The sequence below is a fragment of the Indicator indicator genome, chromosome 7 (genome assembly GCF_027791375.1).
Source record: "Indicator indicator isolate 239-I01 chromosome 7, UM_Iind_1.1, whole genome shotgun sequence".
Classification (NCBI taxonomy): domain Eukaryota; kingdom Metazoa; phylum Chordata; class Aves; order Piciformes; family Indicatoridae; genus Indicator; species Indicator indicator.
The window spans coordinates 35,537,384-35,561,651 of NC_072016.1; the positions used below are offsets into that span (position 1 = coordinate 35,537,384).

General features: G+C 48.1%; 1 protein-coding gene across 1 annotated transcript in view; it reads left to right on the plus strand.

Moving 5' to 3' along the window:
• Positions 1–327: 327 nt before the first annotated feature.
• Positions 328–24,268, plus strand: part of INPP5A (inositol polyphosphate-5-phosphatase A) — a 247,976-nt gene continuing 224,035 nt past the window's right edge. The window contains exon 1 of the mRNA XM_054382194.1: positions 328–402. Coding sequence (XP_054238169.1) covers positions 328–402 — 75 coding nt within the window. The remainder of the gene's footprint in view (positions 403–24,268) is intronic.

Genomic DNA, 24,268 nt, shown 5'->3' on the forward strand with positions numbered 1-24,268 from the left:
GAGCGCCGAACTCGCCGCCCCGTCCCGCCGCCCTGCCATGCGCCGCGGCCCGGCGCCAGCCTCCGCCGGCGGGAGCCGTCCCGGCAGCAGCGCGACGGTGGCGGCGGGCGAGCGCTGATCGCCGCGGCCCCGCCGCAGCAGCCGCAGGGCGGCCGGCCCGCCGCGGCGCGGATGTCCGCGGGGCTGCCCGCGCCTGGAGGACTCGCCGCCGCCCGCCCGCGCTGACGGGGCGGGCCAGGCGCCCCCGCTCGCCGCAGCGCCCCGCGCCCGCCCCTGGGCTCCCCGCAGCGCCGCCGCTTCCGCCCGCCCGCCGCCAGCGCCGGCGCCATGGCGGTGAAGGGGGCCGCGGCCGGCGCCGGGGTGCTCCTGGTGACGGCCAACGTCGGGTCCCTCTTTGACGACGTAAGTACCGCGGCCGCGCGTCTCGCCGCTGGGGAGTAGGGGACACACCGCCGGAGGCTCCGGGCAGAAGCGTTGCCCGGCCCCGGTCCCAGCACCGCGTCCCGCCCGCTCCAGCCACCCCGTCCTGCCCGCTCCGGCCCCGTCCGGCCTCGGGTGTCGGCGGCAGCGCTGCCCGCTGCGGGACCGAACGGAGCAGGGGGGCTCTGCCGCCGCTGGGAGCATGCAGCGAGGCGCTGAGGGGCAGCGGGGAGCGCAGCGGTCTCCCGCGGGTGCCGGTGTCGCGGCTGAGCCCGAGCTGTGGTACGGCGGTTAGCTTTGGCCGGTGACACCCTCACGGACGGCTCGGTCCGTTAGCGGCAGCTCCGGGGTGGGGGTGGCGGGGAGATCTCGGGGGTTTCGTTCGGGAGGAAGCGGAGCCTGTCTTGGGGAGCTCTTCCCGGGCCGCGGCTCGAGCTGCCCGGGGACACCCTGCCCGCCGGTATACCGAACAGTTTAACTCTCGCTTGCAGTGAGGAGGGCAATGAATGCTAGGAGCGGCTCTACAGCGGCGATGGCAAGGCTGGGGCTGAGTGCAGGACAAAGCTCGGAGGTGTTTGCTCGAAGTCAGGCAGATTCGGGCGGGTCCCTGGCAGCGCATCCGGACGGGTGGCCACTGCTGTGCCCAGGTGAACGCTGGCGTCGCGGTAGTGACGGGCAGAGCACAGCTGGACCGGCCTGGCGCTGGCGTGTCCCGAACCTCAAAGGCAGCGTTCCTGTGCTGTTTGCACAGCTGCCAACATCTGGCTGAGGACTGGCTCCAGGCTTGTGCTGCGAGTGGCTCCCGCTGCCCGCGTTAGGGTTGGCACAGGGTGCGCATATCTCTTGTGCCACAGTAACTGTGCTCTCCATGCTCCCAACGATCTGCAGCCTGTCCTTTGTGTTCGCCTCGGTTCGGAGGCTGTCCTAAAGCACATGCTCTGTTTGACACCTGGGTAGTCAGAGGACGCAATTCATCTTTCCACCAAGTTTGGTAAACTGATAAATGCTCTCCGCAGTTGTTGTAACAATTGACTCTGTCAGTTTCTATTAAACGAGCACTGTGAAAATGATCATTTCACAGTAATTCTCACGATGGTGGCCCTTGGCTTGTGCCATACCTGTGTGTGTGAGGGAAGCTATGTGGCGCTCAGCAGGACTCGAGCGGATGCTTGCTGCTGATGCTGGTGCCAGCTGCTCTTGCCCCGAGCCTGCTCTCTGACCCCAGCCTGCTATCTCCCGAGGCTGATGCCATGGTTCAAAGTGCTCTCTTGCTGTCTCTTTCTGCTGAGAGGGACAGAATTGGCTGCTCTGGAGCTTTGTCCCTGCAGGCATCCCATGCTGTCAGACCCAAGGCTCTTCTGCTTGTTCGCAGTTAGCATTTGTGGCTCACTGAAGAGTCTTTGCTCTTTATTGTCCGGTGTGACCAAAAAGGGAACACTTCTGCCCTTGCAAGTTACTCCAGTGAGATGCAAAATACGAGTTTTGTGCAGCAGCAAACACAGGGTTATTTAGATGTGTTCCACTGCAGGGTGGGGAATGGAAAGTCTGGTCTGAACTTTGATTATACTTCTGGTTTGTTGGTGTTGGAGGTGGGACTGGCCACTGCCTGGTCAGGTTTCTGTAGTGGTGCTCGTGCAGGTCAAGCACAATGAAGATGATGTTACCCTGGGCTGTGAGCTCAGCTTTTGAGCTATGTGGTGGAGCTGTTGGTGGCAATTCCTGCCTGTTGGGTTCTTCCTGCTTGGTTTCTTTGCTATGACCTGGTTATCGACCCCTGCTTTGATAGACTTCACCTAAACTGGGCTGGAAAACCAGTTTCAGTTTCTCCAAATCCATTTTCTTTCCATGTCTAATTTCAAATTTGGGCTGGTGGTGCACGTTTGAACGAAGCACAATGTTTTCAGTCAAGTTTTGCTGGAACTAGCACAATGCAAAAGCCCTGAGGGGACAAGATAGTTTGGTCTGAGCATCCTGCATTAATGTCATCTTGCCTTTTGGATGCACTGCAGGCCAGAATTCCCCTGGGTTGCATCACTACATGGAGCTCCAGGGCAGGTGCCCCTGTGTAAAGGGCTGCTGTGGGTGGTAGGTTCTGGTGATGTGAGGTTTCCTGCTCCCGCAACTGCCCAGGCCTCCTCTTGCTCTCACCCCACTTGGTGGGACTTCTGCTGCCCCTTTCCATGCCAACAAACCCTGAGTGTTGGTTCTGTGATGAACCTTCCGCTGGTTCACAGCCTGAGCGGTTTCTTTGTGGCAAAAGCGAGATGGGCACTTGAGATGCGATGGGTGTGAGCACTGTCTTGGGCTGGCACGTGTGGAGCTGCTGTCTGGTTGAGAGCTGTGTTTTGTAGAGCACTAATGTGAAATCTCTTCGCAGACAGGCTTGGCTGGATGTGGAGGTCTTGCCTAGATCCATGGTGTTTCTATGTGGCTATGCTTTTGCAGAGAGCAGAAAAAGGCTTTTTTCCCCTCTCCTGGCCAGAAGCAGGCTCTGATAATGTACTGGTTTGCTCCTGCCAGCCATCCCCTCTACTAATAGCCTGCTACAGTGCTGACCTGGGAGCTCATGAATAAACATATTAGCAGTGAGGAGGGTCGGTGCTGGGCTTGTTTCGATTCTCCAGTAGTTTTGCTGCTTCATTAAAATGGTTAATGAAGTATTAGATCCACAAATAGCCTTCCCAGTTCCATGAACACGTGCACCTCATGAATATGAATGCTTGGCTGTTTGGTACATGTGTGTTTACTTAAGCATTTAATGTTTGTCTGGCTCTATAAACATTTCCTGTTGTTGATCACAGCATGCTCTTGCTTGACAGCAGGAGATGGAGCTCAGCTTACCTCTGGGTCACTCCTTTTCTTCCCTATTCTGATACCCCTACCCATGGTGGGGATTGGACTAGATGCTCCCTAAAGGTCTTTTCCAACCTAAACCATTCTGTGCTGTGGGCTTCTCTTTCTCTCTCTCTCTCCCTCCCTGGTTTCGTTGCTTTGGTTCCTCTCTCTGCTCTGCCAGCACTTCCATTTCCTTTCAGCGGCCCAGCACTGCTGTAGGGGCTACAAAATCCATCTGCCTGACACTGTCTACTGTAGAGGGTGTGCCACCTTCTATCTGCCATATCCTTTCTGTTCTCTTCTGTTAGTTTTCAGTGGCTTAACGCTCTTGGTTTTCTCTTGGGACAAAAGCCTGGCCATGAGGTGTGAGCAGCTTGAACTTGGGGTGGGTGAGAGCTGTTGGATGGCATTAGCTCATCCTCCTGAGGGCTGTGTGTGGGTGGCCAGCACTGACATCTCCCAGACACCCTGAGCCAGCTGATAACTCTTCTGGGGTCCATTAAGGCTTAGGAGCCATCTTGGCAGCTTCTCTGGGGCTCTGCTCAGGAGGGCTTTGGGCAGAGTTGGGGTGTTTTGTGTCAAGAAAGAGTGGGTCAGTGGAGGAGCCATTTGGTTTGAGGGATGGCTTGGAGTGCTCTGGCCAGCATGCAGAGTGGGCTGGGCTGGAGATCTGTGTTGGGCCTTGGTCCAGGCAGGGTCCCAAGCCTGTCCATCATCCAGGGGTGATGCAGGTGACCTTCCCACCCCTGCCTGTCAGCAGGCTTGGGGAAGCTGGGACTGTGTAATGGAGGGACTCCCCTCATTTCATCTTTCATGGTCAGTGTAGCAATGGAGTGTTGGTTGTTCCTGCTGGAGGGAGGCAGGTGGAGATCTTTTAGTTTTTGCTGGTATCTCAGGAGTTGTGTTACTGTTTGCTGCATTTTTAGCTGGATGCAGTTTCAAGTACTGAAAAAAAAACACCTCATTGCTCACGCTTGAAAATGATGTCTTATTGTGGTACAGTTTTGGGTGACTTAAACATCTTGTTTAAACCTCTGGGCACAGATCTTTAAAGATTTCCAGTATGTCCAGCAGATGTAGTCATACAAGTTCTAGCATTTCTGCTCAGGTTGGAAAATAGTACATTTTTTTTCTACCAGTTTCCTTTGAAATTGCAATGTAAGAGCCTGAGTCAGGTAGATACTGCTGAAAACATTTCCCTGTGTACCACTGACTGTATGTAGGTCAATGCAGTTCTTAAATACTCAGGACTTGGGCCAGAATAGAAGTGTGAGGGTGACAAGAAAGGTAAATAGAATGTGTGGTTTTAGTAGCTTGAAAAAGAGGAGGAAGGGGGAGAAAGTAGGTTAGGGGATTGCTGTGTAGTTGTAGGGTGCTGATACTCAAAGTCTTTAAATGACTAACTTAGTTTTCTTTGACTGTACAAAACATTTGTGCTAAGATGAAACTGAGTTTTGCATTCCCAAGGGGCCTTAAACCTATCCAATATGTGGATGGATATGTGGACCAGACAAATGTCATTGTCACAAAGTACATGGAGAGCAGGGGTGGAACAACTTGTTGCAAGTCCTCGTTGTAGCAGTAGTAGTGTAAGTATGCTTATTACTTCAACTCTGAGTGTGAACTCAGAGTATCCTTTACTTCTGTGAGGAGCTGCATCCTGCCAGTTGAATTTGTAGTGGAAATACTTCCCATAATTTTTAAAAGCAGCCTGCTCTTCTGATGGGTGATGATCACAGTATAGATGTCTCTGTGTCACACCTTCATGTTCTTAATCCTGATCTTAATGTTCTCATCCTGAAACAGTGGGTGTAGTTTTATTTAAGTAATCTCTAATTTCTCCTTATCTTTCTCACTCCTCACTTTGCATTTTCTGGTTATTTTGGTGCAGTCTTTCTGATTTTTAACATTATGTTGTGGGAGTGCGAGTGGTAACTTAAATATTTTTGTTGCCTTCTGTTTGATCTTCCTGTGGCAGAACCTCAAGCCAGTGTTCTCCTTGCAATTTCTGCTGTGCTCAGGCTAGTGCAGTGTTTTAGGAGACTTTCTCGTTCTACTCAATTCTAAATGTCCTTTGCAGGAGGTGAAATTTTGGGCTAGACCTGAATTTGGCGGTACCTAAAGTTTCTTGAGGTATGAAAGTGGAGGAGAAAAGTTGTTTTGTGCGTTTGAAAACCCTTGCAGTGTTTGTGCATTTGAGAAATAAATATTTGTAGTAGTTGAGGGATCTGTTGTATCTTGAGAACCAAAATGTTGGTAGCATGTTACCAGCAGCTTACAGCTGTTTGCCCAGATGTGCAGCAGGACAAAGCTGAGTGGTGGCCCAGTGTGATGGGGTTTGACTTCTGAATAGCTCTCAGTTTGTGTGCAGCTCTTGATCTCCTGCTGCAAGAAGGTGTTCTGGTCTGAAGCTCCAGTGCCTCTTGTTTCCTTTTACCTCGGTGAGTGAGGATGAGCTCAGATGTGGATGGGCAGCTGGCGTGGCACAGGCGGTTTGGTGGAGCTGCACCAGCAGGGATGTTCATGCTGGGTTTTGTTGAAGTGCTTTATCCAGCTGTGCAGAGAAAACTATTGGTCTCATGGTTTGAAAAATCTGTAGGATAGCTGTGAGGATTGTACCAGTTGGTAGCTCTTTCTCAGAGCTTTATCTCCTAGTGCTGTAGTCTTTGGGTAGGTGATCGTGTCAGATATGTACAGCGAGTGATGCACTTGCCTGTGGTTTTGACAAGGTCTTTCTTAAATCCTTCCCAGTGTGCTTGAGGACCTGTATAGTAGTGTTGTCTTACACCTTCCTAGTAATTCAGCTCTTGGTGTCCCTCACGTAGGCTGGCACACCAGTATGTGCTGTTGGTGTTATTCCTCACCAGTGCGTCCACTCGGAAGCATCCCTGTGCCCAGCTTTGTGCTGTGGTCCAGGGCACATCACCATGGACTGGGTAGTGGCTGTGCAGGTCCTGCTCTCAGCCCCCTGAGCTGTGATAAGCAACGACTGCCAAGAGTGAGTGGGAGAGCAAATTCCCCTTTCAAGTACAAATGAGGATTGAGATCCAGAGCAGTTGTGTGTTAAGGCAGAGATGCAACAGGTAAAATGCAACAGGTCTTGTCTGATTTGCTGAAGAGGATAGAGCAGGAGTAGTAGAGGCAACACAGAGGGTGAGGTTTTCTTGTAAGATGAAATTGTATGCTTTAACCCCCCACTTTTTAAACCATTTTTCTGTTCAGCAGGTATTTTGACAGTTCTCTGAGCAAAAGAGTTTTTAGTCAGAAGCTTGTACAGTGTTTAGCCTCCCTTAAGCAGGAAGCTCAGAAGATGATCTTGTAGACCGTCTTTCCTCTCCTTTTTGATTAAGTGTTATCATTAACAGCAAGAGCACATGTTTACAAGAGGAAGCAATAGTGGCAAAATGCATGATGTAATTACAGTTTTCTGTTAATGTGGTTTCTAGCAGCTGGAGCGGAGTTAGCGTTTTGTAACCTGCTGGCTTTCCACAAATTGCCAGTGTATTGGTGTGGTGGTTTAAGAGGATTTAATTCCCAAAATATTTGACTATGAAATGATGCAATGGGAGCAGGCTGATGTAGGAAGAAAGTCTCTATGTGTGAATCTGGTGCTCATTTGCTTGTATGAGTGTTCACATGAAGGTAAATGTTAAAGGGCTTGTTGCCGTTTCCAAGGTTTTCGTCATAAATTCTCTGAGCACAGCTTTTGACTTCAGTGGGAGTTGCTCACAGAATGTCAGTCAAGTCACACAGTCACAGAATCACAGAATGTTAGGGGTGGATGGGACCTTGAAAGATCATTCAGTCCAGCCCCCCTGCCAGAGCAGGATCACCTAGAGCAGGTCACACAGCAACACATCCAGGCAGGTTTTGAATGTCTCCAGAGAAAGACTCCACAACCTCTCTGGGCAGCCTGTTCCAGTGTTCTGTCACCCTCACAGTGAATAAGTTTTTCCTTATGTTCACATGGAACCTCTTGTGCTCCATTTTGCACCCACTGCCTTGTCCTGTCAATAGACATCACTGGCTCTGTCTTCCTGACACCCTTCACATCTTTACAAACAGGAATGAGGTCACCTTTCAGTCTCCTTCTCCAAGGAGCCCCAGCTCCCTCAGCCTTTCCTTAGCAGGGAGATGTTCCACTCCCTTCAGCAGCTTTGTGGCTCTCTGTTGGACTCTTCAACAGTTCCCTGAGGCCCTTCTTGAACTGAGGGGTCCAGAACTGGACACAATCTTCCAGATGTGGCCTCATCAGGCAGAGCAGAGGGGCAGAACCTCGGATTTTGTGAGCTCTATAAATGGCTGAGCTGTTTACTTTTTATTTTTCCTTTTCTGTTACTCATTTCGTCACGCTGTAGAACTTCCACCCTGCAAACGTATTTCCTCTTTTGATCTTGAACACTTTTTTTCCCCCTTTATGCTGTGTGCTCTTAGCTCCTCCTGAAAGCTTTCCCCTTGTTCCTCATGGATTATTTAAAGTCAGCATGCTGCTCAGAAAAGTGGCCTTTTCATTTGTAGCTTTGCATGTGCCTCCAAGCTAAGGAGAAGGGGGTTTTGGTTATCCTAAGCACCTCATTCACTGTCCCCTGAAGCAGCAGCTGCTTAGCTGCTGTGGGAACTGACTGTGTGAGAGGGCTCTGATTTATTAATGCATGTCCTTGGGGTGTGCTGAATGATAAGCCTGTTAAAGACAGAGCCAGGACAATGTGCTTCCAGTGAAGCAACAGCCTTGGTGTTACAGAGCCGCTCCATGTGGAGCGTTAACTTAGGTTTCAGAATGTCCTTGTGCTGCCTTTAATGAATGAGTATCATGCTCTCCATTGGTGAGGTGATTCCACAAGGTTAAACTCAAAGCTGCTTCTCTACCTGGAGACCAGCCCCCATTCCTTGGCATCCATGTGAGAAGAGGAAATCAAATGATTGAGCTGCTTTGGAAAGCAGGCTGGCTTTTAGTCTGCTCTGGGAGTTGTTTCCTCTTCATCCCACCCAGAAGACCAGGAACTTTGGTTGTAGCTTTTTCTTGTCCTCTGCCCCTAAACTCTTACCTTAGCTTGGAACAGAAGGAAAAAGGCTGGCAGGTCTGAGCTGCCATCCAGCGAGGTCTGGACAGGCTGGAGAACTGGGCAAAGGTCAACCTCATGAAGTTCAATAAGGACAAGTGCAGAGTCCTGCATCTGGGGAGAAACACCAGGCACCAGTACAGACTAGGGCTTGTCCTGCTGGAAAGCAGCTCCATGGAGAAGGACCTTGGAGTCCTAGTGGACAGCAAGTGATCCATGGGGACAGCAATGTGCCCCTGTGGCCAAGAGGGCCAATGCTGTCCTGGGGTACATTAATAAAAGTGTGTCCAGCAGGCCTAGGGAGGTTCTCTCTCTCCTCTGCCCTGGTGAGACTACACCTCTGCAATACTGTGTTCCATTTTGGGCTCCCCAATGCAAGAGGGACTGAGACCTGCTGGAGAGAGTCCAACGAAGGCTAAGAGGATGTTTAGGGGAGTTGAACATCTCTCCTATGAAAAGAGACTTTCAAAACCTGCCTGGGTGTGTTCCTGTGTGGCCTGCCCTACATGATCCTGCTTTGGCAGGGGGATTGGACTGGATGATCTCTGCAGGTCCCTTCCAACCTCTCATGTTCTGTGATCTATGTTAACCTAGGCTGATACTTCCTTTGTTTTCTAGCCATCTTTTTTTCACTCACTTGGTAGAGAGCAGGAAGTGGCCACAGAGAAACAAGACTTTCTGCCTTTGACTGCTTGACTGGCCTCGCCTAGAGTCATTCAGCATCCCTTTTGCATCTTTATTGCTGAAGGGACAAGGAGTCTTCCTCCATGAAAGTTCAGGGAAATGATTTATTGCCTAGTGTGGAAAGGTCAGCTTAAACACAGTGCCCATCAGACTGGGGAAGAGTGAGTCTTGAAAGTTAAGTATTTCTTTTACTGCCTTTTCTCCAATGGCATATGGTGGTTATTCAACACTTTCAGGACTGTTTTCATTACTTGTGTGTAATTTCATGTGCTGTTTGATCACTTGAATTTTTAATATGTTATGAGGAGACATCTCGAAGCATCTATTGATAGCAAACAAAAGTGATCATTGCTTTTATTTGCTGTTTTGAAGTTGGATATAATTGATTGTTTTCATTAATGCCTCCCAGTTGTTTGGGATTTGCCTACCCAATTTGCCAAATTGGGTATTTGCCTACATGAGTCAGTCAGTGGTAACAGACAATACCTGTGAAAGCAGAAAATTAAAGCTAAGAAATGTAATAAAAAAAAAACCCTTGACAGCACTGAAAGTTGTTGGTTTTTTTTTTCATGGTATAGGTCATGCTGATCCAAACAGCTCTGAGGTGTTCTGACTGTTGCTGATACCTAAAGGTTTACCAAACTTTGGCTCAGTTTAAGACCTATGTGCTGTAAGAGCTGGAGCTTTCATTTCAGGTTGTGGTTTGTGCTTGGAAGGATTTTTCTCTTCAGGTTTTGATTTGTCTTCAGTAAAGCATCTTGTGGTCTTGTCCTGCCCTTTTTCCCAAGTCACTGAACAGCCATCCTACCTTCATTCCTTGCCAAACAGATGCTTTTAAAGGCCCTGCTGTCCCTGCCTTTGCTGTCTCCACTTTCCTTGGTGTCATCACAGTTTCTTTCCTGACACAGTTTGCAGTCAAACGTTCAGATGAGGAGAGGTTTTCATGTGACTTGCAATTGTAGCAGGGATGGGGAAAAAAAGGTGAAGTGAAAAGGATTGAGAAGGAGCAGCATGGTGATGGGCAGGTGGTGGAGGATTCATGGTGCTGAGAAGGGGCAGCTGTGTGAAGAGGGAGCACTGCATGGCAGCATGGGGGTGATCTGGTGTTTCCCTTCCCTGCAGAACCAAGCAGGGTGCTGGGCTCTGAGGCACAGGACACCTCAGTCACGCTGCCGGCTGGAGCCTAGCTGTAAAGCAGTTAAAAAAAACAATCTGGAGGTGCCCACTGTTTTGAAAGCCTGCCTGCTGCTCAGCAGCAGCTCCAGAAGTGTTGGCAGCATGGCATGTAGTCACTGGGAGGAACCCACGTATGCTCAGTCTTCAGAGAGGCAGAGTTAAGGCACGTTAATTGGTAATGGTTTGCCGATGCATGAGCAGAATCCCCACACTCTTCAGGGGTGTGTGTAGGAGTGAAGTGCACTGAAAGACGCTGAAATGGGGTGGTTTGGGTGTTTTTCTTTGCAACACAAAATACCTGGTGCTAAATTAAGCACAGTTTTGGAACTGACAGAGCGTTGGGTTGCAGAGCTCATGGTGGAAGTTGGGGTTCAGTTTGTGTTCAGGCAATCAGAACCAGATCCTCCAGAAAATTTAACGTCAGGTTGACACCAAAGGCATTCATGTGCTTGTGACAGGCTGCAGACGTGGTGTTCTGCCTCTGAAAACTGGAGGGATGCTAGGAAGGTTATGAAGTTCAAGATGGTAGGGTGGACAGCCATGATGAGTAGCTCCTCAGCTGGAGCAGGTTGTGTGATGTTCCCTTGTCAAAAGGCTGCATACTCAAGCTGAGTGAAAGCTGTCAGGGTAACCAGCCACGGTTGGTCACGGGTGAGTCCCAGGGTGATGGCTCATTCTTTCCCCTCTGCTTTGGGGAATGAACTGTGTACTGGCTTAAGCACAGCTTGCATGGGCATGCACTGCATTTTGTTGCTGGAGAACTTCCTGGCTAAACAAAGGCTTGATTAATACAAGCCATGTGAGCCTCCTGCTCAGCAAGAGGTTTCTTTGACTTATGCAAGCCCAATGTAACTAGCTCTTTAGATAGTCTTTTGCTTTTGAAGTCTATCTTTAGTTAGAGAATTAAGTAAAAGCAGGGAGAGATGCTCTGTCTCAGTCTAGCTGCCTTCACCAGCAGGTCACAGAGGAGCAGCCCATCACAGGCATTGGGTGCCCTGGGAACACGCCGTGTCCCAAATGCCTTTGTACTGTGCACGGGGTGGAGCTGCCCCTACTTGTTCCCTCTTGGTTTTCCAGTTTCCACTGCATTCTTGAAAAGAGCTGTTTGCTTTTATTGCCCTTGAGTGTATCAGCAAGCCACTGCACATGAATGGGTGGCTCTGTGGAGCACCTCCACACCGTGTCCATGGCTCTCCTGGCACTGCCATTGATGAATGGTGAGCAGCAGGCAGGCTTTGAGCAGGACAAAATTCTGTGCCCTTTTCAATGAACCTGTGGGAGCTTAGTTTGAAGGGTTTTGTGTTTGTTTTTTTGTTTTTTTTTTTTTTTTTTTTTCTGGCGTGGCACACTTTCTAATTTTAGAGGCTTTAGCAGTCCCAGTGGGAAAAGCAAAGCTAGACTTCCCATAGGAATGTCTTGGAGATGTAGGCTGAATTCCTGGCAGTGTTTCTTGTTTCTTTGTGTCAACCAAATATGAAAAATTGATCAGAAATCACTTGAGGGAATTCTCTTCTCCTGAAGCACTGACAGCCAGCGTTAGCTGTATTTTAATCACCTTAGGATTCTTGTTCATTTAGGGACACAATTACTGCTTTTCGTGGGCTAACTGGGCAGTGAAGGCCTTTATGTGTGATGTTGGGCAGAATTCTGTTATTGTTTGCTGCAATGATGTGTACAGAGAAGGTTCCTTTTGACAGAAGCATTGCCTCTTTGTGACCCAGACCTCATTCAAAATGTTTTTTGTGGTTTTTTTTTAAAGCAGCTGTTCAAAGTGAAAGTGTTGGTCTGGAATTCCTGTCACGCTTATTTGAGGTGAAAAAATGCAAGAGCTATATATTTTATTTTTTTAAAAAAATATATTTATTTTTAACTTCAAATGTTGCCAGGCACATGAAGGAGTCAAGAACTGGGTGGAACAGTATGATAGGACCAGCCCACTCACTTCAGAGAACTGGATGTGACCCAAAAATCCTCTGCTAGAGCAAGTTTGTTTTCCTGAACTGGTAGTGTTGTTTTTCTGGGCTGGAAGGACAGACCTTATCCAGGCTTGGCTCTTTACAAGACCATGAAGCCAACTCTCATTTGTCTCGTGGGACAGCAGTTTTCAACACAAAGGAAGCAAAGCCCTTTCCCTTCAGCTACCCTTACCAAATATTAAAGTATTTGTGATTGATGACCACCTTTTACTTAGCTCGACAAACAAAGATGTTTAATGCCCTTCAGGAAGAAATGGGAAAGGAGGTGATGCCACGTGGGCTGACTTGTTCTCATAGGCTATCAGGGCTATCACAGTCTCAGGAAAGTGTGTGGAAAACACAGGATGCTTGGTCAGTGAAAACAGGGCTGTGCCAGCCAGGTGAAAGGATAGTTCCTTGACTAACTAGGTGGGATTTTGGTGCAAAGCTTGCTTGCTTCTGTTGTTTAAAACAGTGACTTTTTTCCAGACAAGCTGGTTTTCCATTTGCAAGTGAATGTTTCCTTTGGTTGTATAATGAAAATACCTATGGAATAGGTAAGGGTTTGCTATGTACTCTGTTCAGAGCCGTGCAGGGAAGGTAAGTAAGCAAACTCCTTCCTACTGGAAGGGTGGCAGCATCTACTCACACAGGGGGCCTGGTGAGGTTTCCAACCTTGAAGGTACTCAAAAGCCATCTGGACACAGCACTGGGCAGCTGACTTGGGATGACCTTGCCTGAGCAGAGGATTGGACCAGATGACCTCCAGAGGTCCCAGCCAAGCTCAGCCAGCCCCTGACTCTGTGCAGCCAGACACAATGTGGTTTTCTTGGCATGCTCTTCGTTGTTGATGCCATTGCTTGTTGCTTTCCAGCACTTACAGAAGGCAGCTGCCTGCTTCTCAGGTCACCTTCGTGGCAAATCTTCATTCCGTTTTTATCTGCTCCTCTGTTATGGATGTAGGGATGTGGACCATTTCCAAATGCTTTGCAGAGTGGTTTTGGTCCAGAAGCTGGAACATGTGCATCTGGAAACCAAGGCTGAGGCTGTTCTGCTGTCCTGAGAAAATGAGGAAAAACATGCATGGTGTCTGTCAGTTTACAGAGTTTGAGTCTTCTGACAGCTTCCTCGGGTGCTTTATGGGTGTGCTGAAACTGAAGTCTCCAAGAATGACTTTCAGCTCAGACTGGGTTTGTTTGCTTGCTTTTCTGCTGACATTTCAGCAGCAAGGAAATAGGCTGTTCCTGATGGCTTCAGAACCAGAGAGGTGGCAGAAACACTGGAGCCAGAGGACAGCTGCAAGTGTCTGAGGTGTCAGCAGTGGGTCCTGGTAGCTGATGGACACACTGTTTGCTACAAAGGCAGTGACAGCAGAGAGTGATGAGATAGCAGAAGGGCTGCTTCAGTTCTGTCTCCCTTTTATCTCCCACTGCTCACGTGCATCACTGGAAGCATGATTGGCCCAAAGAACCAATGGGTCCCGATTGAGAAGTGGGAAGAGACATTGTCACGATATACCAAATGAAGTATAAAAAGGAATATTCCCTTCCTGGTCTCTGTTTTTGCCCAGTCAGCTGGTACCACAGGGTAGGATGCTGTGTTGCTCGGACCTGCAGTGTTTCTCTGGCACAGTCGGAGTGCCAGGGAGTGAGGCTCTGCCAGCACTGAAGGCTCTGCGTGGCTCTGAGAAGGGGGTGTGGGCTCTGCCTGACAGGCTCTGTGGGGGTGCTGGTCCTGAGCTGCAAAGGCATGTGATGGAGGTTGGCTGGGCTTGCTCATGGTGTTCAGCAGGACTAGGCTCGCCTGGCGTGGTGAAGCTGCCTGGCGTTGCTTCCAGCAGTAGGGCAGGTTCAGGCTCTTCCCTCTGCAGAGAACAATTCCACTCCAGATCTCACATCTGGCTGCTGCAGGACTTGACTGTGTTGCCTTGTTCACAGCTGTGTCCCAGTGACATCTCCCTCCTTTTTCTCCTGATGCATAGAGTTGCCATGAGCTGGGAGCAGGGTGGCTGAGGGGTGTGCAGCCCCCTGGGGAGGGGACAGCAAGTGTGCCAGCCCAGGGTGTCATGGCTATGTTGGGAGTGAGTTCATTGTGGGAGCTGGAGATACACAGGCAGATGTGGTGGTTTGGAGAGTGCTCTTGGTCATGATGCTGGTGGAGTCTCCTGTGGCCATGGTGTTTACAGCACTTCTCACCATCTGCCCATTCCTTTTCTGAGCATGATGCTTGAATCTTGGCTGTTCTGCAGGTTCTGGAGCTTCTGGCAGCCTTCTTCAGCCACTCTGGCAAGTGTCCTGGCTGCTGCAGAGGGAAGGAGGGAGAGATGGCAAAATCCTTGAGCAGCCCTTAAGAGTGGGGCTTTGTGCTGTTGTCATGGGCAACGGCTGCTGTTGGTGTGAGGGGTTTTCCAGGATAGCAGAAGGGATAAGCGCTGCCAAGAGGAGAGGTGTAAGGAATGGGATGGTCAGGGTGCAGGGGCTGATCCTGTCCTGCTGTGAGGGTTTCGTGTAGTGCTCTATTGCTCTTGATCTTTGCTCCATGGAGCTTCTGGCTGGAGACTTTCAAGACTCATTTGGATGTGTTCCAGTGTGACCTTGTGCTAGATTCTATGGTCCTGCTCTGTCTTGAGGGGTTGGACTCTATATCTCCAGAGGTCCCTTCCAACCCCTAACATCCTGTGACCTGTGATCCTCTACCTTGTTCTAGTTTCTTTCTGCAAACAGGCTATTCGCAAGCTGGTGCAGGAGCCCTTTATGGATCAGCAGAGGCTGGAGAAGCCAATGCCTCACTGCACATCCAGACCTGAAGCAGTAACCATCCTGGGGTGGGATGTGCTGGAGGCAGGTGGGAAGTCTCAAAGTTCAGACACGATTCTGGAGCTTGTGGGTGTTTCATAGGGGACGGTGTTCCCAGAACCTTATTGTGTTTTCCTTTGTGGTGGTCAGCCTGCAAACAAGCCTGTTTTCACAGCTGTGTGAATCCCTTGTTGGAGCAGTCTCTGTCTTACTGCTGCTTGAGGTTGGCAGATGTGGCTATGTCCTGAAAGCCTGTGCAGGGCTGTGTCCTGAAGGCAGCAGCAACAGGGGCACCCCACTGTGCTATGCACTACAGATGCATGTAAAGCTGTGCTCTGTTCTCAATAGTTTGTGGCTTCTGGGCTCACCTTCTGCATGGGATCCAGAAGTAGGGATAAAGATTAGAGCAGGGGAGGGTGGACAGAGTTCTTAATTGGAATCATAGGCATTTTGCTGGGGTATCACACAAATGCAGAAATATCCTGGATAAGAAACATTTATAAATAAAAACAAAAAATACCCCCTAAATCCAAACTGCCAAACCCTTCAAATCCCCAAACAGTTAAAAGTTAATGTTTCATAGCCTCATATTTTGAAGAAATACTGTTATTTTTCTTTCACCACAGGTTTATATTCTGGTATTTGGAAGAATTTGCAGCAGTGTCAGTGAAAAGCTCACTTTGCTGAAGGGTCTGCAAGTGCTTGGAACGCTCAGCTGTGTTCTTCAGAGCTCTTGCTGAAAATTGGAAAATGTGTGAGATAGCACTTGAGCTATGTTTGCTTGCAGTGCAGAGATTCTGACATTTCCTTGCATGATATCATCCTGGAGGGAAATTCCTCCAGCCCTCTGGATTTTCAGGAGGCTCTGTGGTATTTTAATTAGTTGGAAGTTGTGAAGATGTTAGCAGAGGATCCCAGCAGAACTAAAGGTCTTACTTTGTCTTCACAGCACTGCTTCCAAAACCTCTTAGTTAAATCTGTAAGCTGAAAAGCTCCAAGGAAATGGAAATAGAATCTTAGAATGGCTTAGGCTGGAAGGGGTCTTAGATCACCTACTCCAACATCCATGTCATGGGCAGGGATGGTTCTCAAGTAGACTGGGCTGTTCAAGGCCTCACTCAACCTGGCTGTGAACACCCCCAGGGAGGGGGCATCCATGGTCTTCTTTGGCAACCTATTCCAGAGTCTCACTACCCTTGTAATGAGGAACTTCCTAAGATCCTACTCTTTCTCAGCTTCAAACTATTCCCCCTTGTCCTATTGCTAGACACCCTTATGAAAAGTCCCTTTCCAGCCTTCAGGTGGCTGTAGGATCCCTTCAGGTATTGGAAGGCAGCTATAGGGTCCCCCTGGATTCTTCCCTGCTCTAGGCTGAACAGCCCCAGCTCCCTCACTCTGGCCTCATAGAAGAGGTGTTCCAGCCCTTGGCTCATCTTTGTGCTCCCCCTCTGGACTCTCTCCAACAGCTCTGTGCCCTTTTACGTGGGGGTACCAGAGCTGGATGCAGTATTTGAGGTGGGGTCTCACCAGAGCAGAGTAAAGCGACAGAATCCCCTCTCTCTGTTGCCCTGCTGGCCACACTTGATGCAAGGAAATAGCTGACTGTTCTCACAAAATCAGTGTATAAAGAAGTGGGAAAATGCCTGAAGATATACATATATAGCGAGAGATACAATTTTTTAATGTAGGAATTTTCAACAGTTCATACAGACAACTTGTTAGACTATTCTGTGTTCTCTCCTCCATTATATGCACTTTTCCTTGCCTAAATGGGTATTTTTCTTAGTGGAGTATTTTAAGGCAAAGAATAGGATATTTATCATGTCAGTGCTTATGGATCAGATGTGTTCCTTGCTTCCTGTGTTGTTTGCCTGTTTCAGAATGATATAGTTCTTTGTGTTCAATCTGATGTCGTTTAAAGTCTATTATGTTCTGTAAAGTAACTGTGGGATTGTGCATTTGCAATAAGCAAATGATAATGTGAAAATAAAATTCAGCCTTCCAGTACCTGAAGAGATCCTTTTCATAAGGGTATCTAGCAATGGGAGAAGGGGGAAGAGTTTTAAGCTGAGGGAGAGATCTGTATCTTCAGAAGAGGTTCTTTAGTCCAAGTGTGATGAGACTCTGGAATTGGTTGCCCAGGGAGGATGTGGCTGCCTCCTCCCTGGGGGTATTCAGGGTCAGGTTGCATGAGGCCTTGAGCAGCTGAGTCTACTTGAGAGGTGTCCCTGGGCATGGCAAGGAGGTTGGAGCAGATGATCTATGAGGTCCCTTCCAACCTAAGCTATTCTGATTCTGTGGTCAAAACCAAATTTAAGTTGGGGCTTTTACTTGACTTCTCTCTAAACACCACCTGTGACTTACCATGGGAGCCAAATGTGTGGTTTTACCAAATAATTCAAGTAACCATGAATTCAAAGGGCATTCTTTAATTCATTTTGGGCAGCAGTGTTACCAGATCCCTTAGAAAAAAAAAAGTAGTAGAAGTTGTGTTCCCCCTGAAGTGCTGGGCTCTGTGTCTGAGAGAAGGTAAAGCTGTGAGCATTGTGTCTGGAGTACTTTGAAGAGCAATCTCCTCGTAGTGAGCATGCTCTGGAGTGATTTGCCTTTCCAGAAAACTATGGCCCTTCCTTCTTCCTGGGAAGTTTAATCACAGCCTCACTTCTTTCAGAGGTGGAAGGCAACCTGAACGAACAGTGGGGAGAAAGGAAAGTATGTGTGCTTTTCTGTTGTGGTGTTGTCCTTGGATGAGTGCTGGGAGGCTGGAACACCTTCCCTCTGATCACCAGACCGAGACATATACAGGCAAATTTGCCTGAGTAATAAACCAAGCAAGGAAGTCATGAGAAAATAGCCAGAGAGGCTTCCTGGATTCTATCTTAAGATGATTGGGACAGCTGTAAAAACACTGCTTCAGTTAAACGTTACAGACCTTCCTTTTCAGTCCAGAGAACTGATGGAATTGCAGATTCGTAGTGATGACTCCAGTTGTTGTGAGTGGTGCTGGGACCAAGGGTGTGGACGTGTGCTGCAGTGGTCTGAAAGGGATGTGCAGAACCACAGTATCACAGTACGTTAGAGGTTGGAGGGGACCTCCGGAGATCTTCCAGTCCAACCCCCTTGCCAAAGAAGGATCACCTAGGATAGTCCGCCCAGGAATGCATCCAGGTGGGTTATGAAAGTCTTCAGAGAAGGAGGCTCCACAACCTCTCTGGGCAGCCTGTTCAGTGCTCTGTCACTCACTGTAAAGAAGTTTCTCCTCATGTTGAGGTGAAACCTTCAATGTTCAAGCTTGACCCTGTTGTTTCTTCCTTATTAGTGCACACCACTGAGAAGAGCTTGGCCCTCTGCACTTGACATCCACCCCTCAGATACCTAAACTGAGATCCCCTCTCAGTCTTCTCTTCTCCAGATGAAACAGGCCCAGGGCTCTCAGTCTCTCTTCATAGGGTCTGAGAAGCAGTGCTGTTCCCTGCACCTGCACCCAGATGTTGTCCTCCATTGCTCCTCGCTAAGGGCCTGACAGCTTTGCGTATGTGCTCTGGATGCACCACAGGGCTGGTACCAGAACTTCGTGTTCCCTGCCATGTCCTGACCATGTACATCAGTGAGCAGGGTGATGGCATTCAGAAAAGTGGTTTGGTCATGTCAGGTGTTTTGGCTTTTTGTGGTGGCAGTGGTGATTTGGGAGGATGTTGTGTTTTGTGTGTGTTGTTTTGTTGTTGTTGTTGTAAATATTTTTTGAAAGAAACCGACTCCTGACAATGAATGCCAAGAAAATCTTGATATGAGCAGGTGGTGATAAGCCCTGGACACAGAACTTCATTTTCCAGATGTTACTAGGGAGATGGAAAACCTCTTCAGTCCTTACTGTTCTCAGCTGAGTTTGAAACAGTAGCCTGGACTTCATGGCAGTGTTTTCTTGTTCTCCCTTCTGTCTGTCTTGCAGCTTTTCTCTTCCTTACGTTATTGCTTATGCTTCAAAGATGGATGAAATTGGCATTTTCCTCTCTGAAGCTGTACTGCATCCATATTTCTGAGGTCTGTTGTAAGATCTGCTAGCCCTCCAGGAATCTGACCTGGGTGCAGCAGCTGGACTGAGCAAAGCATAGTGTTTGTGGCTGTTGAAACTTGTGGCACCTGGCAAGCCCAGTGATATTTGCAGTACAGATGTGTTGCAAATAATAGCACCTGCTGGGAAGACAAGGTCCTAGTATGGGAAAACAGTGTTGGAAAAGCTTCACAGGATTCAGTGCCTGCTAGAGAAGCTGGAGCACAGTGAGCATTTTACCCTGTGGAAAAATGCAAAGTAAATGCCAGCAGCTGTGGTATTAACAAAGCTCATTTAAATGTCCTGTGCTGCTGACAAGTGAGGAGGTGCTGTGTGCTTGGGTAGCAGATCTGAAGGCATCAGGTGCCTCGAATCCACCTGCTGCAGTTGCAGAGCCTGTGCCCCAGCTTTGCCCCTTTTCTCTAGTAAAATGCTGGAGTTTGCTTAAATGTTACTGAGCACATGAGTGAGATTACTGCAGGGAATATCTGCGCCATCCATGGAGTGTCCACACTCTTCACTAGTGCCCAGCTGCCCTGGTTGGTTCCCATGCTGTTTGGTTGCAGTCTCCCAATATAACACCCCTGTGTTCTACCTCAGTTCCAGTCACATAGAGCTGCTGTTAGTGATGAGTGTGGTCTGAGGAGAAAATCGTAGAATGGTTTGGGTTGGAAAGGACCTTGAAGGTCCTCTGTGAATCTAGTTTCACTTAGAATCATAGAACCATAGAATAGCTTGGGTTGTAAGATCATCTAGTACAACCTCCCTGCCATGGTCAGGGATACCTCCTACCAGACCAGGTTGCTCAAGGCCCCATTCAGCCTGGCTTTGAACACTTCCAGGCCTGGAGCCTCCACAGCTTCTCTGGGCAACCTTGTGCCAGTGCCTCCCCACCCTCAGGGGGAAGAACTTCTTCCTCATGTCTCATCTCAAGCCAGCTTCTTTCAGTTTGAAGCCATCACTGCTTGTCCTGTCTCACCCTATGCCTTTGTGAAAAACCAGAATACAGGGGGTTTGGGTGTGAAAGCTGAGATTGAGTTCTTAAAGCCTGCCTTTTTTGCACGTCTTTGAAAATAATCGCTCTGTGTGTCTCTACTTATTGGCACTAACAACAGTCGTGCTATTTGTCGGTAGTTCAAGAGCTCTGTAGACAAACTGATAAAAATTGAAATGCCCAATAGTCTGAAATGACCCTGATAACTACCTTATTTCAGAGAGATTAACTGGTTTCTGATAAATTGTAGAGCATGACACCAAGGGAGGGGAAACCTGCCTGCTTTCATTGAGCAGAGCTCCAGATTCTCGCTGCAACTCATCACTGCATCTTGTTTACTTACTGGAGTGTTGCTCACAAACATTGGCAGCATCAGGCTCAAGCTTAAAAGATGAGGAAATGTGCTATTTCTGTTCTCCTTTGGTTTGTTTAATTGAATGTTTTTTGAAGTATGTCTGCCATCTTTCTTTGGCACAGTCTCCTTCCATCTCTAGCTGTGAGAAGCACTGCTTGCCATCTGGGAGCCCAGAATTGGACTTTTTTTCTTTTTGTCGTCGTCTTTTTTTCTTTTTTGTCTTTCTTCTTCCTTTTTCTTCCCCTGAGGTTATTCTTCTTGTTTTAAAAACTTGGCATAGACATTGCCAGCAGTTCTGGAAGAGTGATTTCATTCCTGACAGCAACCATACGACGAAGCTGCTGCAAGCAGCTGCGCAGAGCCTGGTTCCTGCTAACGCTCACTCTGCTCCCTCATGGAGATAATATGGAAATGAAAACATGCAGCTTTCTGGAGTTGTACCAAGGAACTGCTGGTCCTGGTAGTTCAGGAGCGTTTCAGACTGGTGTGTCTGCAAACAGACCTTTCTTTAATTTGTAAACCAGAACAAGGTGTTTTTATGATGTGATTCCAAACAAGTTTAATACTCTGCTTGTTATTAAACCTGGCAAGTAGTTAGAGTGCAGGTCCTACAGGCAATCCCTGCTGGTTCTCTCCTTTCAGCATGGTCTCAGAAGTTGGGGTGCTTACAGCAGTGTCGTCTTCATGCTCATGTCAGCCCTTCTTATCTGTGAGCAAGGTGAACTCTGCGACATCTTGTCCGTTAGCAAGCAACAGGCTTCAAGTCCATTTAGCTTCTCGATTTGTGTGTTCTCATTGCATCTTGGATCTGGTCTTGTTCTAAGACTACTGAATCTCACCATTTCATACCTGTTTTACCCAAAGGTTGGGGGACAGCCAAGTGATGTGCATATCCTGTTTCTGGACTGAACCATGCATGTGTTTGTGTGATGAAGGACAGTCATCTGTAATAGGGGTTGCGTTCAGAGAGGGTCTAGGCTTAGGTTAAGTGGTCTCCACACATGGCCCCAGGTGATTACTTAAAGATTCCTAGAATGGTTTGGGTTAGAAGGGATCTTTAAGATCTACTTCCAACATCCCTGCCATTTGCAGGAACACCTTCCACTTGACTGATTCCTGGTAGCAGTGTGGCTTGGTGGTACTTTAAATATTAGGCGTGAGCTTGTCATGATAATCTGCCATGAAAACGATTCAAAATTACTAACCTAGGACTGGGCTTTAACATAGCTGCTTCCATTTCTCAGAGAATTTTCATTAAATACCACAGCAACTCTGAGGCTGTGTACAAGGACAGACTGGGTTAGAAAAATGTCAGAAGATCACAGTATAGTATCACAGTACATTAGAGGTTGAAATGGACCTCCAGAGATCTTCCAGTCCAACCCCCCTGCCAAAGAAGGATCACCTAGGGTGGTCCCCCCAGGAATGCATCCAGGTGGGTTTTGGAAGTCTCCAGAGAAGGAGGCTCCACAACCTCTCTGAGCAGCTTGTTCCACAGTGCTCCATCACCCTCACTGTAAAGAAGTTTTCATGTTGAGGTGAAATCTTCTATGTTCAAGCTTGAACCTGTTGTTCCTTGTCTTATTAGTGCACACCACTAACAAGAGCTTGGCCCCTTCCGCTTGACACCTACCCCTCAGATATTGATAGATATTGATGAGATCCCCCTATATCTTCTCTTCTCAAGTCTAAACAGCCCCAGGGCTCTCAGTCTTCCTTCATAGGGGAGATGCTCAAATCCCCTAATCATTCCTGTGGCTCTCTGTTCAACTCCCTCCAGCAGGTCTCTGCCTGTCTTGAACTGGGGAGCCCAAAACTGGACACAGTATTCCAGGTGTGGTCTCACCAGGTCAGTAGAGGTGGAGAAGAACCTCCCTAGCCCTGCTGGACACACTTTTCTTGCTGTACCCCAGGATCCTATTGGCTCCCTTGGCTACAAGGGCGCATTGTTATCCTGTGGAGAACCTGCTGTCCACTGGGACTCCAAGGTCTTTCTCCATGGAGCTGCTTTTCAGCAGGCAGCCTCTAACCTGTACTGGTATTTTTTTTTTTTCCCTCCTTTTTTACCCCTTGTAAGTTGAATGGTTAGCATGAGGCCATTGAATCCCAACACTAGGTTGTCAATAATTGTAATTTGTTTTGCTGAGGGACTTCTTAAGCAAAAGCCTTTTATCTATCCAAGTAACTGTAATGAATCCTCAAGCCTTTCAGTGTGAGTAAAGCACACAGGGTTTTCCACAAATACAAATAATGAACCAAAAATAGCTGTTTTCAAATCTATTGGGTTGGAGAACAAGAAGGTTTGCATTGTTCAGGAAGGAAATAGGAAGCATTTGAGTGAAATCCTGTGTGAATTCTCTCACCCTCTTGTAGAAGGACAACCACAAAGGTGATGTTTCCCAATATCTGCAAATATTTATTGTGTTAGATGGATTGGTGTTTTAAACAAAGCAGAACTCTGGGTGAAACTTAGTGTAAGTTTCCATACGGAAACTATGTCAAACATAATCAAAGCAGACATGCAAAGTACTAACAATTATGCTTAACAAATCCTTTAAGGTTTTGAGAAGACCTCAGTGTCTTAGGGAGTAATATGCTTTTTTTCAGACACTCACTCAAATAAGACTTTCTTCTCAGAGTGTGTTAGTTACTTGAAAAGTGGTCTGTGAAAATAGTCCCAAAGCATTACTGGTTGCCAGGAGGTCCTTTCCAAACCATTCTATGATTCATTGAGTTCGTAAAACTCAACCATTCCTTTCCCACACTTCTTGTGAGTCTCTCACCATGTGCTGCATTCAGATGCAATTTTTGGTGTAAATGCAAATAATCATAGAATCATGGAATGGTTTAGGGTGGAAGGGACCTCCAAAAGTTATCTAGCCCAACCCTTCTCACAAGATTGGGTTGCTCAGAGCCTTGTGAAGCCTGACCTTGAATATCTCCAGAGATGAGGCCTCAACTACCTCCCTGGACCACCTGTTCCAGTGTTCCCCCACCCTCATGGTGAAGAACTTGTTCCTAACATCCTGTCTAAATCTCCTCTAATTTCAAACCATTGTCCCTTGTCCTATCATTGCAGGCCTTTGTAAACAGTCCCTCTGCAGCCTTCTTGTAGCCCCCTTCAGCTACTGGAAGCCTGCTATTAGGTCTCCCTGGAGTCTTCTCTCCAGGTTGAACAACTCCAGCTCCCTCAGCCTTTGCCCATAGCAGATGTGTTTCAGCCCTGTGATCATTTTTGTGGCCCTCCTCTGGACCTGGTCCATCAGGTCCATGTCCTTCCTGTATTGAGCTTCTGAGCTCAACTAGAGCTGGATGCAGTACTCCAGGTGAGGTCCCACCACAGTAGAGCAGAGTGGCAGAATCCCCTCTCTCCATCTGCTGGCTGTGCTGCTTTTGATGGAGCCCAGGATGCCATTTGCCTTCTGGGCTGCAGGTGCCCATTGCTGGCTCATGTCCTGCTTCTCATCCACCAGCACCCCCAAGTCCTTTTTGGCAGGGCTGCTCTCCATCTCATCATCCTGCAGCCTGGATATGTAGCATTGCCCTGACCTAGGTGTCGGACCTTACTTTGCCTTATTGAACCTCATGAGATTCTCCTCAACTCACCTCTCCAAGTCCATCTGGATGGTGTCCTGTCCTTGAGGTTTATCAGCAGCACCACAAATGTGGATTTCCAGGTGATGTTCAAGCAAAGATGTTGTGACTTAACAGTTGCCTGTAAGTGTTACTGAATTTTGTTGTTTGCTGAGCCATCTTTTTGGACAAGTTTTACAAACCTAATACATCAAGCTTTACACTAGTAGTGCAGCATTTTTGTTGTATTTTGCTTATCTTCATCAAATATTGTGTATGGATGTGTGTGGAGAGAATGCAATGTATCTTCAGGTCAGAGTTGTCATAATTGAGGAAGATATGGGAGCAGGCTGGCTTTTAACAGTCAGTG